We start from the raw sequence: 16,837 nt of genomic DNA, 5'->3' as shown, positions 1-16,837 counted from the left end.
ACACACACACACACATTTTGGGCTCACACAGGCATGTACACTAGAAATTTTGTGCAGTTGTCAATGCTATATAAATACATAATATTAATATGGTAGGATATTAAACTATGACTATGGTAGGAAATAGATTGTGAGCTCTTCTGAGGACAATCCATGACAGGGAGATGGTTACATGCAGCGCCGCAGCAATGAAATGGGTGTGACAATGCACTGGAACATGGCGTCATCATCATAGGTCATGGGCAGACCAGATAAACTTTAGCTAAAATAATCAAGTAGTTACATGCCTCATGATATAATTCATCAAGTAGTCAAATGACGCTAAATAAAAATATTAAGTAGTCACACACCACCAGATAAAATAATTAAGCAGCCAGGTGCCTTAAGGGGCTCATACACTGGTCGATTTCAGCGATCGATCGATTCTATGGAATCAATTGATCGATCAGAAATCGATTTGATCAATCGATTTGCGGTCGAGTTTGCTCGATTTGATCTATCTGACAGGCTGGAAAATCTAGGTCGATCTTCTGCTGGCAGCAGATCGATGGCCCATAGAGTTGCATTGGATCTAATGGTCCAATAATGCATTTAGATAGTGTGTGGCACACATCAGATAGATTTCTGTCAGGATCCGCTGTCATTGCACTAATTTCTGGAGGGGGAGTGCAGAAGGGGGGGCCCTTAGGTGAGGGAGGGGGGAGTTGTGCCCCCTCCCTGCCACTGTGTGCCCACAAGTCCCCCTTCCTGCGCTGCTACCCCCTCCTGCTGCTCGGTACAGGGCCTGGAGAGAGAGAACCCATTTAAAGTAAAAGAGGCAAGGCCTACCGAGGTTTGTCACGTGTTCCCGGCGGCCCAGTCTGACCCTGCACTCAAAGTCAAGCAGTCAGATCAGTGCAGAGAGGGTTCCATCTGTCACTGAGCCATGCATGAAGTACAGTGACCTCACACTGATGAGGGGGCCTGCAAAAGGGGTGTAAATAAGGGATGGTCTATTGCAAGGGTAGGGAAACTTTTTGACTCATGGCCCACAATAGGTTCTTAAAGGACAACTGTATGAGGGGTATGTGGAGGATGCCATATTTATTTTCTTTTAAACAATACCAGTTGCCTGGCAGCCCTGCTGATCTATCTGGCTGCTGTAGTGTCTGAATTACAACAGAAACAAGCCTGCAGCTAATCTTGTCAGGGCTGACAATAATGTCAGAAACACCTGATCTGCTGCACGCTTGTTCAGGGTCTGTGGCTAAAAGTATTAGAGGCAGAGGATCAGCACGAAAGCCAGACAACTGGTATTGCATAAAAGGAAATAAATATGGCAGCCTCCATATCCCCCTCGCTTCAGTTGTCCTTTAAAGGACAGCTGGAGCAAGAGGGATATGGAGGCTGCCATATTTATTTTAAGCAATACCAATTGCCTGGCTGTCCTGCTACGCCTCTGATACGTTTAGCCACAGACCCTGAACAAGCATGCAGCAATTCAGGTGTTTCTGACATGATTGTGAGATCATGTTAGCTGCATGTTATGTGATACAGACACTACTGCAGCCAACCAGACCAGCAGGACTGACAGGCAACTGGTATTCTTTAATAGGAAATAAATATGGCGGCCTCCATATGCTTCTCACTTCAGTTGTTCTTTAAAGTATACATGAGACAAAAAACCTTATTGCTGATTTACTTAACTAGGACTTCCTCCAGCCCCTAGAAGCCTCTGTGTCCCTCGATGCAGGTCCTCCATCAACCACTCTCCTGGGGTCCCCTCCATAGCAGTGAGATGAGGCAGGATGGTGCAATTTTGCATGAAAATGTATGCAACCTGAAATGGACATATTAAATCAAGGTGGTATTTGATTGGTCTATTTTCAAGCTGCATACAATATTTGCTGTCAGGCATACTATCTCAGAAAAAAAAAACACATATATAAGTAGTTTATTGAGTCAAATATAGCAGAGACACTTACAGTCAGCGAGATCAGATGCAAATGCGGGGAGGTGGGCGCCAGGTCTATGCCCCCCTGCGGACGTCCGTTTCGCGCAGCAAGCGCTTGTTCACCGCAATGGGGAAAGAGTTGGGGGCGGGCAGTTTCAGCGTGGGTTACATACCCACGTAGCGGCGGCACTTCCGCCTACGTCAGCCTGCCACGCCCCCTGGTTTCTAGAGCAACCACTGACGCCCACCTCCTCCGTAAGGAGGACGGAGAGCGTCCATGTAACTAGGCAATGGGAGACCTATGCAGCGGCGCCACCCACCACACCAATCAGGGCCCAGCTCACGCGTCTAAAATGTAAACAAAACGTAGAAGCAATCAGTGCTGCGTTCACGTTTATAAATATTAGCTAACTGTATTAGAGGCATGTAGGACGCAAGAGCGCGGGCAGTGACAGGACGTGCTAGGGCACCGCAGCACAGGAACTCCATCCCAATGTTTTAGCACATTAAAACCAGCTGAACTGAAGCTAAAGGAGGGAGAGGGAAAAGGGAGAGAAAGGAAAGAGGGGGGGAGGGAAGGAAAGAAGGGGGGTGTGTGGAAACGGGGGGGAAAAGAAAGAAAAGGGAAAAGGGGAAAAAGGAAAAGGTATAAGGGTGGGGGGGGGGGGGGCGAAAGGGAAATGGAGAGAAGGGGAAAGGGAAGGAAGTGGGGAAGAAAGGGAGGGAGGGGGAGGGAGATGAAGGGACGGGGAGAGCAAGAGGAGCAGGGTAGGGAGGACAAGGAGCGGACGGAGGGAGATGCCTGAGGCATAAAGGAGGCGCAAGGAACAGCAAAAAGCCCAAAATAGTCCCCAAAGGAGGTAAGAAAAGTGCAGGGTCAAGTAGAACTGCACATGCATGCGCAGCAAAGACATGGGGGGCTGCGCAGGCATGTGCAACTACGAAGAGGAGGCTGGGGCATATAGAGGCCGAAGACCCAAAAAGCCGGAGATCAAGATACCCCAAAGGGTGTAGGTAAAAGGTCTCACATGAGTCCCACCTGATATTTCATATTCTGGGACCCAGGTGAGGAAGTGGAGAGAGCAAAGAAAGCATAACAAACATAAAGAGCGTTCAGGAATTATTTCTCCAAGAAACAGGCTAGCTCATTTTTGTCATTAAATCCAAGCGGTCCAAGAGCATTTGTTCGCATGATCCAGCGGGCCTCATGCTGTAATAAAGTACGTTCTCTGTCACCACCTCTGGTTGTAAAGGATATGGTTTCTAAAGCAAAAAAGTGTAAGCAGTCGGGATCCCTCCTGTGACACTCAGCCATATGCTCTATCAGTCTTGTATGCTTATCTTTGGACTTAAGGGAACGGAAGTGTTCCTTAATCCTAGTCTGCAGTTCTCGGGTAGTTTGGCCGATATAGAATCTCTTGCATGGACATAGTAGACAGTAGACTACAAATTTAGATCTACATGAGAGGACATCTTTGATCTTAACTGGTATGCCTCCCAACGTCTGTGGTCCATATTTGAGGATCTGGTTACAGATGCCACATGTGCCGCAGCGATAATTCCCTGGCTGTTTAAGAGTATTCAGCCAATTGGCTGGTTGTGATCTCTTATACTCACTGCTGGTCAACATGTCACCTAACGTGGGGGCTCTTCTGAAGGTTACCAGGGGAGGCATCATGGTAACATCTGCAAGGAGTGGGTCTCCCTGTAAAACATGCCAATTCTTACGAATGGTTTTTTTGATAATATTCGCCATTGGCGAGTATTCAAACACGAACACCTGCTTTGTATTGGTGCCCGGATGATTCTTTGGGGCCCCAGATTGGCGTTTTCTTTTGACCAGCTCACTCCTGGATCTTTTAAAGGCTCTTTCTTTAGCTTCCTCTAGTAGTGAGGGATCGTAACCTCTAGATTGTAGTCGTGACTTCAATTCTCCGGCCTGTCTTAGATATTCCAGATCTTCACTATTATTTCTCCTGAGCCGCAAGAATTGCCCATAGGGGATTGATTTCGTCACCCAGGGCGGATGAAAACTTCCGTTATGTAAGATTGAGTTTGTGGCTGTACTTTTTCGATATCCCTTTGTCACCAGGTGATCATCCTGAATCGTGATCTCAAGATCAAGAAAATTGATGTTACTTGTACTCAGCTCTGATGTAAATTTCATATTGACCTGATTGTGATTTAAGTAATCCATGAAGGAAGAGAATTCCTGTTCAGTGCCTGACCAGAACACCAGGACGTCGTCCACGTACCTCGACCACCTCCGCAGACACCCGCGAAACGGGTTGTCACTGCCGTGCACGCAAATCCCCTCCCAGCGAGCCAGGAAGAGGTTTGCATACGTGCAGGCCACCGCTGTACCCATGGCGGTGCCTGACACCTGTTGGTACCACTTCTCCTTAAACAAGAAGGAGTTGTGGGTAAGCACAAATCGCAGGCATTCACAGATGTAATCACAGTGAGCATCCGTTCGAGTGCCGCGTTTGAGATACGATTCGACCGCCGCGATGCCGTCTTCGTGTGGTATCCGGCTGTATAGGCTGACCACGTCGATGGTGGCCAGCCTATCTCCCGTGTGCCAGTAGGCGTGCTCGACACCGTCGAGCACGTCAATGGTATCGGCAAGGTGTGATGGTACCAAGGTCAGCAATGGTCTAAGGAGGTGGTCGAGGTACTTTGACAGCCTCTCGGTAATCGATCCGATACCGGAGACTATCGGACGTCCCGGTGGTCTGGTCCTGGACTTGTGGATCTTGGGCAGCATATACCATACGGGGAACTTGGGATGTTCTGGTAATAGTTGTTCTCCCATACTCTTGGTCAAGAAGCCTAGTTCTACTCCCCTACGTAACAAGGATCGCAATGCTGATCGATATCTCCAAGTTGGATTGCTGGTAAGGGGTTGATAAGTTGCAGTGTCCAATAATTGGCTCATTGCTTCTGCAGTGCTGGCTCCACCTCGTCTCTCCCTCCAACACAAGTTTGTCTATTGCCACACAGCCTATGCACGCTCTTAAAGGGGATTACACTGCTTCAGTCATATGCTAAGGAAGGTCAAGTCCAGTCCCCTGCTGCAATCTTGAGAGTGCTGGAGTTCCATCTCCTCTACCTCCTACTGACATATATAAGTAGATAAATACTTGCTCTACTTACATAACATATTTATTGCACTGTCCACGTTTAGATTTTAGTGATAGAGAAAACCCTTCTTAGCATTTCCCATTTTAAGTGTGGCTATTTTGAAGCCAATTCTGATGTCATTTCCTCCCTTAGTCTTCTCTGCCTGATTTTCCCGCTCTTCACTATAGAAAATGCATTGTCTCAGCATGAGAAATATTGGCCAATCAGAGAGGAACAGCGGTTTGGGAAGGGAAAACAAGAGGGAAAGAGGCATTAGCCAATCAGGCTGCATTAGTTAAGTCTGACGGGAAGTACAGAAGCAAAAAAGGACAACCCTGCAACTTCCTTTTTGTGTACCAAATTTTGTGTGTACCAAATAAGAGTCAGGAAAACTGGGGAATGATCATTTATCAACAAGAAAAGTAATAGAGATTTTAACTTTTGGATTGCCTGGTTAGCATCCTTATTACTTGTTTACCAGATAAAAATAAATAATTGATTTTTGATTTTATGCCTGACAGTTACTGATAAGACTAATAAGATACTGATAAGATTAGTAAATTGCTGCCTGATCACTGAGGGAATTACCTGTCATCTGTGACTTGCTTGTGCATGGCTGCAACGCTACAGTATCATCCAGGCTGCACAGAAATGTGGACAGAGGTGCACATTATCAGTACTGTACCTGCGTTAACTGGTGAGACCTATGCTTCCTGTGCAAGCTGTTGTGTTATTATTGCATGTAAATCCCTGCATATTGAGCATTGTGCATTTTGATCTAGCCTAGACACTGTTTATGCTCCCTTGCTGAAGCATTGAAAAGAAAAAATATCTTCCAATTATTGACTGAATTAAGATACAGCATTATACTTTACTTTGTGTGCTTGAGTGTGACAATTTCTAAAGTTTCATAGGTACTGTATGTGAAGTATGCCTCAGGCTGGTTTCACATTGCATATCTGCGATTGTGATGTAGCCCAGGGGCTGCACCGGTGAAAACAGCCTTTGGGGATTACTGCATTAATACACAGTCATCCTCGTCTGCCAGCAGGCCAAGCAGGAAATGACACTCACTTCCTGTAACCGAATCAATGACTTGCGCAGAAGCGGAAGTGTATTGCTCAAATACGCTCTCCCGCATGTGCAAAGCATAAAACTTTTGGCGATCATTTTAAAACGCATGCAGATCAAAGAGTAGTGAGTGGGCACACCAATCATCAAAAGTCAGATGCTTGATATTGTGGCATAGGCAGTGCCCCAAGTAAAGTCAGCAATCCAGTATATCGGCACAAGAAAACACACTCTTAATTGAGCCATTATATCCACACCGATGGAGCCGACTTTTGTTCGGGGGCCACGCAGAGTCCCCCTTCATTAAGGCGTGTGGTTGACTTGATGAAAGGGGACCCTGCGTGGTCCCCGTAACAATTGTTGGCTCTATCTATGTGGATATAATGGCTCAATAAAGAGCGTGTTTTCCTGAACAATGGAGTGCTGATATACTGGATTGCTGATTTTAAAGTATATTTAAAGTCTAACACACCGCACCAGTGTGAAAGGGCCCTCAGGGAAATGTTGGCTTCAAACCTTTGACGAATTAAACGGGTTCTCTGACTTGTTTAAAAAAGCTAAAACTGACACTTATCTGGGGCTTCTGTCGGCCCCCTGCAACTGTAATGTCCCGTGCCGTCCTCCTCCGATGCTCTGTTCCCCACCGCCGGTAACCTGCTAATTATTCATCTAACTAGACAAATAGAACTGTGGCTGTGCGTGCTTGCTCCGCGCAGCCACAGTTCTATTCGTCTAGTTAGACAAATAATTAGCAGGTTACTGGCAGCGAGGAACGGAGCATCGAAGGAGGACGGCGTGGGACATAATAGGTGATAGAAGCCCAAGGTAAGTGTCAGTTTTAGCTTTTTTAAACATAGCAACATAGTTCCTGATTTTACATTCATTATATAACATACAGCAATGAAATGATCATAGCGATGAGCTCAGATAGGCTTGCTTTACCTTTGGAGGATCTGCTTTCATCATCATCATCCATTGTGAATGTTCCTGGACATAAAAAAAAATGTATGTGTAAAGGAAACAATATGCCAAAGAAACTTTTCGAGATTTATAAACTGATACAGATTGTAAATGAATGCAACAGGGCACTATCTGCAAAGAGTTTGTATGTTCTCTCCGTGCCTGCGTGGGCTTCCTCCGGTTTCCTCCCACATTCCAAAAACATACGGATAAGTTAATTGGCTCCCCCTAAAAATTCGCCCTAGACTACAGTACGTACACTACATAATATAGACATATGGCAATGGTAGGGATTAGATTGTGAGCTCCTTTGAGGGACAGTTGGTGACAAGATATATATATACACTGTACAGCGCTGCATAATATGTCGGCGCTATATAAATACTAAATAATAATAATAATAATAATAATTGCTCGTAAAATCTTTTCTGGTAAAACGATTTTACATAGGTAGGGAGCGGAATTGCAAAGGAGAAAATGTTGAGGTAATCCACGCAGGCCCAGAGCAGTGTGCAGATAGCGAGAAGGCTACAAGTGGCTGCCAGCAGTGATGAGCTTCAAATTAATTCTGAATAGATTTCGACTCAAAATCATTTGGAATTCAAACATAATTAGAGTACCTGAGGGGACGGATGAGGGAGAGTTAGCTTACCCAGGCTGCCATCTTCTTTAATGCGCTTAAATTGCATCCCACGTCGTCTCCAACGGGTTGAAGGAGGAAGCGTAGTAGTGATGTGAATGCAGAGTGGGAAGCGATTGGACCACATTGAAGCAGGCGGCTCCAGGGTAAGTTAACCCTCCCTAATCCGCCCCCTCAGGTGTACTAATAAATGTTTAAAATTCGGATTTCATTCCAGAGCTCTTTTCTGGCTGCCAGCCCACACACCAACCACAGCTCACATGGGTCTCTGACTGATGTATGATGCAAGTGCTCGCCCACTTTCCACTATGGCTGGATACAGAATACTGCGGGGCAGTAACAGAAGTTCTATTATATCCAGGTTTTTCTATACCAGGCGTTACTCCCATAGACTTATAATGGTACTTGGCCAGGACCTGGACACTTAAGCCCCATACACACACTCAACAGTGGTCTTTTATGCTTTCACAACTTTTGTTGTGAAACAAGTTGAAACACCTAAAAAAAGTATTTTGCTATTGTTCAAAGAGCCGATACCTCAACACTGGCTAGACTTCCAAATTGGCCTAATCCAATTTCAACTGTTACTATGCCTTCGGTTCTTAAGGGTCCTTCCTCACTATGGCCCATAATATTATTATTATTATGTATTTATATAGCACTGACATCTTATGCAGTGCTGTACAGAATATATTGTCTCAACACTTAATTATTAACTGTCCCTCAGAGGTCACAATCTAATACCTACTATAGTAATGTATATTACTAATACATACTATAGTCTATAGTAGTGTAGTGTATGTATTGTAGTCTAAGGCCAATTTAGAGGGAAGGCAATAAAATTATCTGTATGTTTTTGGGATGTTAGAGGAAACCATGGTGCCCAAAGAAAACCCACCCAGACATGGGGAGAACATACAAACTCCATGCAGATAGTGCTCTGGCTGGTATTTGAACCGGGGACCCAGCACTGCAAGACGAGAGCGCTAACCACTACAGCACCGTGCTGCCCAAATGAAATTCACTTTTTCTCCTTAGTTTTCTTCTAGGCGATAATTTTTCATCTTCTCTTTAAAATACCTTTTCAGTATTTAAAGTGAATGTTTACCTATTTAAAAACCAAAAAGTCAGATACTCACCTAAGGAGAGGGAAGGCTCGGTCCTAATGAGCCTTCCCTCTCCCGGTGCCCGGTCCCGCGCAGGATCCCCCGTGGCAGTATTCGACCAGTTCGGTCAAATACTGCCACTTCCGCATGCCAAAGGGAGCTTTCGGAAGCCTTCGGGAGCACTCGGGCTCCCGAAGACGGGACGCTCCATACTACGCATGCGCGAGCACCCTCTATGACGCGCTCGCGCGTGCGTAGTAAGGAGCGGCCCGTCTTTGGAAACCCGAGTGCTCACGAAGACCTCCGAAGTCCCTGCGGCGGCGGACGCGAACGGGGGACCCAGCGCAGCACCGAGGGCACCGGGAGAGGAGAGGGAAGGCTCATTAGGACCGAGCCTTCCCTCTCCTTAGGTGAGTATCTGACTTATTTATTTTTAAATTGGTAAACACTGGCTTTAAATAAAAAAAGTACCAAAAGTATTTGCTTGCTTGCTGGGAGTTTAAAGGGCATTATATTGACAAGGTGTGAAAATATTAACTTGGAGAAAACTAAGGAGAGTGAATTGCATATGGGGCAAGACGCGTCGATGCGCACAGCAGCTCAGAGTGGACAGTGTACAAGGATTTGTTGTTTTAAATGGATCCTTTCACACATTTGCTTTGAGGCTGCTGCACACTCCCTTCATGGACCATAACATTCATGACTTGAATGGCGGCCGTGCTGCATGGAAAAGATTGTGTGTTGCGTTACAAGGTAACGCACTGCACACTTTATAGTGGAAATACTGAATACTTGCTCACTTGCTTCATGGCTATATTTGTACAATAGTAAATATATATACCACCCTTAGAATCTGCCAACGCTGCTGGCACCGCTACTGGACTTTGGGGACATGCGTGGTATATAGCTCAGAGCCCCAGCAGAAGCATGGGGCTCCCACCTGATTGCAAAAGAGCAATTGATTCCTTCCTAGCACCAGGAAGGATTCTCATTGGTTCATGGTCGATCAATGAGAATCCCCCCTGTTGCTAGGGAGTATTTCCAATAGTCTTTTGCAATCCAGTGGCAGCCCTATGCTTGTGCCGGGAGTCTGAACAATACCAAGTTTATCCCCAAGCCCAGTAGCGGTGGAGGACCTGATGGCGGCAACCTGTATGTACACCGGTGGTGAGTGTGAACATCTTGCACTGAGACGGGGCGCAGCAAATCCACTCAGGGTACACTGTGAACCAGAGCCGGGACAAGGTCCTCCAGCACCCAAGGCTGAGACACCAAAGTGCGCCCCCTCCATCCCTCCCACCCCAGCTGTCACACACTGATTGCTATTAACCACTTTATCCACCACTACAGTATACCTACGTCCTCTGTGACTTCATCTAAGCCATGAGTCAGTAGATATATGTCTTGTAGCAGAAGCAGTGCTGTGCAGGATTGGGCTTGCTCCTGTGCACATTTCTGGCACTATCTGATGCAGCACTAATTGGTGAATGGGAATATATGTTTCCTGAGCTAATGAGATCGATTTTTACCATTAAAAATACTTTTATTGTCTCAGTTCATAGTGAAAAATACACTCTGTAGCATTATTTCAGAATCAAATATCTTCATCATGAATTGTGATAGGAACATAATCTAAGTTAAGCGGTAAGAATGACCAAACAAAATTTGTGTTTATCTACAGTAGCACTTATTATTTTTAAACTGGAATTGGTAAAACTGAGAAATAATGTGTTTTTTAAATTTTTTTCCTTATTTTTTTCCTTATTTTCACATTAAAATTCATAGAAAACAAAATTATTTGAGGGAAAAAAAAGGCATACAATGAAAGCCCAGTTTGTCTTGAAAAAAACAATACATATATTTCATTTCTGTGTCACAAGTAGACTAAAAATAGACATAGCTAAACTGTCAAAACTGCTCTGGTCCATAAGTGGGAAAAAAGGTCTGGATGCAAAGTGGTTAAAGTGGACCCAAATTAAAAATACAAGATTTCAGGAATAAAATCTATTTTCTAAATTATAATAATAAATAGCAGCATTTTTTCAGCTGCATGATGACAAATATAAAATATTTTACATTTATTGGAGGAACCCCTCCTTTCCTTTCATATTGCCGGTACAGAATCCGGCAAAATGCTGGAGTAGATGGCGTCCAGCATAGGAGGAATTGCTAATGGCTGCCACCTGTATAACCCTAGTTATGCAAAGAGAATTGTTCAAAGCATGCACTGAAATGCTCATAGGCTTGAAGGAGTGTTTATTTATCTTTGTATGTGTCAGAGTTCAGTTATAGCTAAGCCCCTTTATCTTATCTTTTGTGACTCTCTTGCAACTAGCAGAGTCCCAGTGGATTGGCGTACAGCCCACGTTTTCCCATTATTTAAGAAGGGCAAAAAATCTGATCCAGGAAATTATAGACCTGTAAGCTTAACATCAGTTGTATGCAAACTATTTGAGGGGTTACTAAGAGATACTATACATGACTTCATAGTAGAAAATAATCTTATTTCTCAGCATCAACATGGGTTTACTAAAGACAGGTCCTGTTTGACTAACATGCTCAGCTTTTATGAGGTAGTGAATGCTAATATGGATATTGGGAATGCTGTAGATGTGATATACTTGGACTTTGCAAAGGCCTTCGACACTGTTCCCCACAGAAGTCTGGTGCAAAAGTTGAGGATGCAAGGACTGGGGAAGAGTTTGTGTGCATGGATAGGGAACTGGCTAATGGACAGAAAACAAAGAGTTGTGGTCAATGGATCGTACTCAAAATGGGAGACTGTTAGCAGTGGGGTCCCACAGGGGTCTGTACTGGGTCCAGTGCTCTTCAATTTATTTATTAATGACCTAGTAGATGCAGTAGTGAGCAATGTTGCTATTTTTGCAGATGATACAAAATTGTGCAGAATCATCAACTCTCAGGAAGATAGTGTCATATTGCAACAGGATCTGGATAGGATGGCTATATGGGCACATACATGGCAGATGAAATTCAATGTTGACAAATGTAAAGTCATGCATTTTGGTCGTACCAATGGTCTAGCACCATACAAAATAAATGGGATACAGTTGGGAACATCAAACTTGGAGAAGGACTTAGGAGTACTCATCGACAACAAGTTAAATAATCGTACTCAATGCCAAGCCGCTGCAGCTAAAGCGAACAAAATTTTGGGATGCATTAAAAGGGAAATAAAAACTCGAGATGCTAGCATAATATTGCCCCTGTTTAACTCTTTAGTAAGGCCACATCTGGAATATGGAATTCAGTTCTGGGCACCACATTACAAAAAAGATATTGCAGTTTTAGAGCAGGTGCAGAGACGAGCTACAAAATTGATACGTGGGATGGAAGGTCTCGCTTACCAAGAAAGGTTAGATAAACTGGGTTTATTTAGTCTAGAGAAAAGACGCCTTAGAGGAGATCTAATTAACATGTATAAATACATTAGAGGGCAATATAATAGCTTGGCGGATGAGCTTTTTGTCCCTAGGCCTTCTCAAAGGACTAGAGGACATGAGCTGCGCATGGAGGAAAAACGTTTTAGCCATTTATTTAGGAAAGGGTTCTTTACAGTAAGAGTGGTTAAGATGTGGAATGCATTGCCACAGGAAGTCATTATGGCAAACTCTATACCTGCATTTAAAGGGGGCTTAGATGCTTTCCTTGCGTTGAAAGACATCCATGGCTACAATTACTAGGTTATGCCTAATGATGTTGATCCAGGGATTTTATCTGATTGCCATCTGGAGTCAGGAAGGAATTTTTCCCATTTGGGGCTAATTGGACCATGCCTGGTGGGGGTTTTTTCGCCTTCATCTGGATCAACAGGGGTATGTGGGGGACGGGCTGGAGTTGTACTTTGTACTGGTTGAACTCGATGGACGTATGTCTTTTTTCAACCAAAATAACTATGTAACTATGTAACTATGTAAGAGTGCTGCAACTAAATATTTTGAATTAAAAAAATGTTTGGTTTGGGTCCGCTTTAATCTCTAGTTATCTGGCTTGCAGTCACTGTCATGTATATCCTTTTCTTAGCTCTCTCTGCAATACCTGAGTGAGTCCTACGCTGTGCCGAGGCTGGAGCCTCTCTCGCCTGTGCCTCGGCCCGGCCCTGCTATGAACGCACCATTGTGCATCTGGCATAGTGTAAAGCTACCCAAAGATATAAGCAGACTCAGTACAGGAATAAAAGGCATTTCTTGCAACCTAGGAACAACCCCTCCTTTTTTCTTCTTACCTTTTTGCTATGAGGTGTCTTCCCTGTTTGGTCCTTTATGGAATATATACTTCCTCCTGTAGTTCTGTGGTTATATGAGCATCAGCTGGCCCATCCCAGGGCTGGTCTTGTTGCAGTAAAGCAGAGAGGGGGTGACCAATGATTACACAGGAACTGCAGATCACCTCACAGTCTGTCTGAAAGTACAAGAATTCTCCCCAGTACCTGCAACCTACTCAGATGAAATCTACTCTATGTTCTAAAAATGTAATCTCACTGTCAGACTCCTTTTACACTAGCAGGGTAAACCTGCATTGCCTTACCCTATTTTGCCGCAAGGGGCCTCAAAAGCAATGACATTCTATGGAGACTTTCACATTTATTGTGGTCCACTGCAGTGCGCCGGAAGTATCCAATCTGACGCAAGGCAACAGCGGGTTACTGCAAGCACCGTGCTTAGTGCATGGTGCTTGGGATAATGTAAGTCTATGGGGGACACACGTAGTGTAAATGACAGAGCGTGATGCATCGCAGTACGCATGCGTGGACCGACAGGAATCCCAGTGATGTCCTTCGGTCACTGATTGGGGCGGCGCTAGGCATATTATCCTGTCGGCGCACTCTGTTGCAGGGTCATAGGTTTGCCATTTTTTGTATTACAGTGAGATGCAGCAGGAAAATCTCATCCCCACCAGCGGCGATAGGAGGGGAAGAAGAGGACAGGACTCACCTTCCTAATATTTCCCAGGCAATACTCACTCCCCTCTGCGCTGCCCGGCATCTCTGTTTGCTCTGCCTCTAATGTCGGGTCCCGACTTGATGACATCATCAAGCTGGGACTCAGAACTTAGCGTCAGTGCGAGCAGGGATGCCGGGCAGAGCAGAGGGGCTAGAGCTGCTCATCGCAGGACCCTGGTAGGTGAGTAATGGCAGCTGGCTATACTGGGGACACCTGGCTATACTGGGGACACTGATGCCTAGCTATCTATACTGGGGATACGGCTGCCCGGCTATCTAAATGCCCCCCCCCCCCCCCACACACACACACATGTAAAATGTTCTGGTCCCTAAGGGGGGTTAGGCAGCCAGTCCCCAGAAGGTTAAGCAATATATATCTCTAATATAGCTTCTTAGCTTGGAAATAAAGTATTATCGAGCACAGAGCTGTAAGCTGTGTCATCAGCATGTTCCAATGTCGGGAGCAGGTTTGCATCATAGTTTACTCATTATTAGCACAGCCTTAATATAGTAGGAATAGAGAAGTAAATGTGTTGCTCCCTCATGGCTATGGAAATGCCTCCCCAATATCATCACATGGGCCATAGAGCAACAACAGTGAGTAAACAAAAACAAACAAAAAAACAGTGATCAAAGTATGCTCTTAAAAATTGAAGTGGTAATCATCAATCAACAATCAAGTGTTTTCATTGATCAACAAAATGCAGTGAATGAACAAAAGAGAAATCTAAATCAAATCAATATTTGGTGTGATCAATCTTCGCCTTCAAAACAGCATCAATTCTTCTAGGTACACTTGCACACAGTTTTTGAAGGAACTCGGCTGGTATGTCGTTCCAAACATCTTGGAGAATGAATTCAGATTTTCTGTGAATGTAGGTTCCTCACATCCTTCTGTCTCTTCATGTTATCCCAGGCACACTGGATGATGTTAAGATCAGGGCTCTGTGAGGGCCATACCACCAGTTCCAGGATTTCTTTACACTGAAGACAGTTCTTAAAGGATACCCAAAGTGACGTGACATGATGAGATAGACATGGGTACAGTATGTACAGTGCCTAGCACACAAATAACTATGCTGTGTTCTTTTTTTCTTTCTCTGCCTGAAAGAGTTAAATATCAGGTACGTAAGTGGCTGACTCAGTCCTGACTCAGACAGGAAGTGACTACAGTGTGACCCTTACTGATAAGAAATTCCAACTATAAAATACTTTCCTAGCAGAAAATGGCTTCTGCGAGCAAGAAAGAGATAAAAAGGGGAATTTCTTATCAGTGAGGGTCACACTGCAGTCACTTCCTGTCTGAGTCAGGACTGAGTCAGCCACTTACGTCCCTGATATTTAACTCTTTCCGGCAGAGAAAGAAAAAAAGGAACACAGCATAGTTATTTGTGTGCTAGGCACTGTACATACCTATGTCTATCTCATCATTACTTTGTTCTCTGGTTGAGCTCGACGGACGTATGTCTTTTTTCAACCAAAATAACTATGTAACTATGTCACTTCGGGTATCCTTTAATGACTTTGGCTGTATGTTTGGGGTCATTGTCCCGCTGCAGAATAAAATGATACTGGGTCTGCTGCAGTCGGTTCAGCGGTTTGCCCTGGGTGGCGCATACTTTGTGTGCTTCCCACTGTCTGTATGTTTTGATGCTCCGTTCCCCTCCTCTCTCTGCCTGTTTGCCGCCGCCCACCTGGCTCTCGTAGTGGCCCCTGCTCAGGCTCCCCCTCCGTGCACCGTAATGTGTGATGTTTTGTGTGGATGGGCGGTGTTTCTGGTGCGCTGATTGGTGCTTGGGAAGCTAAAGGTCAGCGAGTGATACGACGCAGCAGCCACGCCCCTTGAGGCAGCCAGCGAAACGTCTGGGTAGCTGCCTGCCTCGCGCATGGGACGCCACGCCGTCCCAACCTCCGCACAACTCACCCACCACGACCCCTCCAAACGGTCCCCATTCCCCACCCCACGCTGAACACATGGATGGCTGACATGGATGCTTTTTAGGCATCAGCTGCACACCAAAATTGTACTGGATGCTCATAGCTTTGCAGCACCAGGAGAAGCTTTGTGCCATCGCATGCTGCTGATTGGGGGAATCGTCTTCAAGAGTTGGTGAGACAAGCCATACACTGTGCAACTCTGTGAAATTTACGCTTTGTGCAATGTGGAACTTGTATGAAGATTCCTGGTTATGAGCTGCTATGATGTTTTTCCCTTGTTGCTGGATGAACTGTCTGTCACTGGACTGAGTCCTAAAGCTACACTACTAATATTGCTTGACTAACAAGGAGATTGCTTACTTAATTGTGCTGCTCAACCCAGTTTGATGAACACTGCACATGCCTTTCGCATGCAAACACCAGATCTTTCTTCTCCCCTCTCTGTGCTGGTGGCATCATTGGCGCTAATAAATATATAAGTTGCTGCTGGAACTTTGTAGTTGCTAGCTAACTTCATTAAGATCCATAGATGCCGGCGTATGTTTGTGGTGTAATTGTAGTGGTTGATGCGGTTGTGTTGTGACGAGGTGGCCATCCCATGTATATTTTTTAAAGATTCTTTTATTGAAATCCTATTTTTCTACTAGCTAATTATAAAAATTGTTATACTTTTGAAGCATAATTATTTCTCATGTGAGTTGATTGGGTAGTGCATGCAACACCATTTAAAGTTTACCATGCCACATTTGTGATTATTACCGCTGCAGAATAAATTTGGGGCCAATCATACACCTCCCTGATTTTATTGCTTGATGGTTAAGTATCTGCCTATATTTCTCAGCATTGAGAACACTATTAATCCTGACCAAATCTCCAACTCCTTTTGCAGAAATGCAGCTCCAAATGTTCAAGGAACCTCTACCATGCTTCACTGTTGCCTGCATACACTCATTATTGTACCACTCTCAGCCCTTCGATGCACAAACCGCCTTATGCTACAGCAAAATATTGCAAATTATGACTCAGGTATGACTTTTTGGCTGCAACTCTTCCGTGAAGACCACTTCTGACCAGACTTCTCCGGACAGTAAGTGGGTGTACTT

The 16,837-nt window shown here is 44.8% G+C and overlaps 1 protein-coding gene and 1 long non-coding RNA gene across 2 annotated transcripts in view; one reads left to right on the top strand and one right to left on the bottom strand.

The window, feature by feature from the left end:
* LOC137539060 (transmembrane protein 272-like) overlaps nt 1–13,112 on the bottom strand; it is a 43,439-nt gene extending 30,327 nt beyond the window's left edge. The window contains exons 1-2 of the mRNA XM_068261535.1: nt 13,080–13,112; nt 7,070–7,114 (exon numbers count right to left, since the gene is read on the bottom strand). Coding sequence (XP_068117636.1) covers nt 7,070–7,103 — 34 coding nt within the window. The 5' untranslated portion in view covers nt 7,104–7,114; nt 13,080–13,112. The remainder of the gene's footprint in view (nt 1–7,069; nt 7,115–13,079) is intronic.
* Nucleotides 1–16,837, top strand: part of LOC137539061 (uncharacterized) — a 126,250-nt gene that overhangs the window by 45,568 nt on the left and 63,845 nt on the right. The gene's annotated exons all lie outside the window — the stretch shown is intronic.

This window comes from Hyperolius riggenbachi, chromosome 11, assembly GCF_040937935.1.
Source record: "Hyperolius riggenbachi isolate aHypRig1 chromosome 11, aHypRig1.pri, whole genome shotgun sequence".
NCBI classification, from domain to species: Eukaryota; Metazoa; Chordata; class Amphibia; order Anura; family Hyperoliidae; genus Hyperolius; species Hyperolius riggenbachi.
The sequence above is the reverse complement of the archived record's forward strand: the minus strand, read 5'-3'. Positions and strand labels throughout refer to the sequence as shown.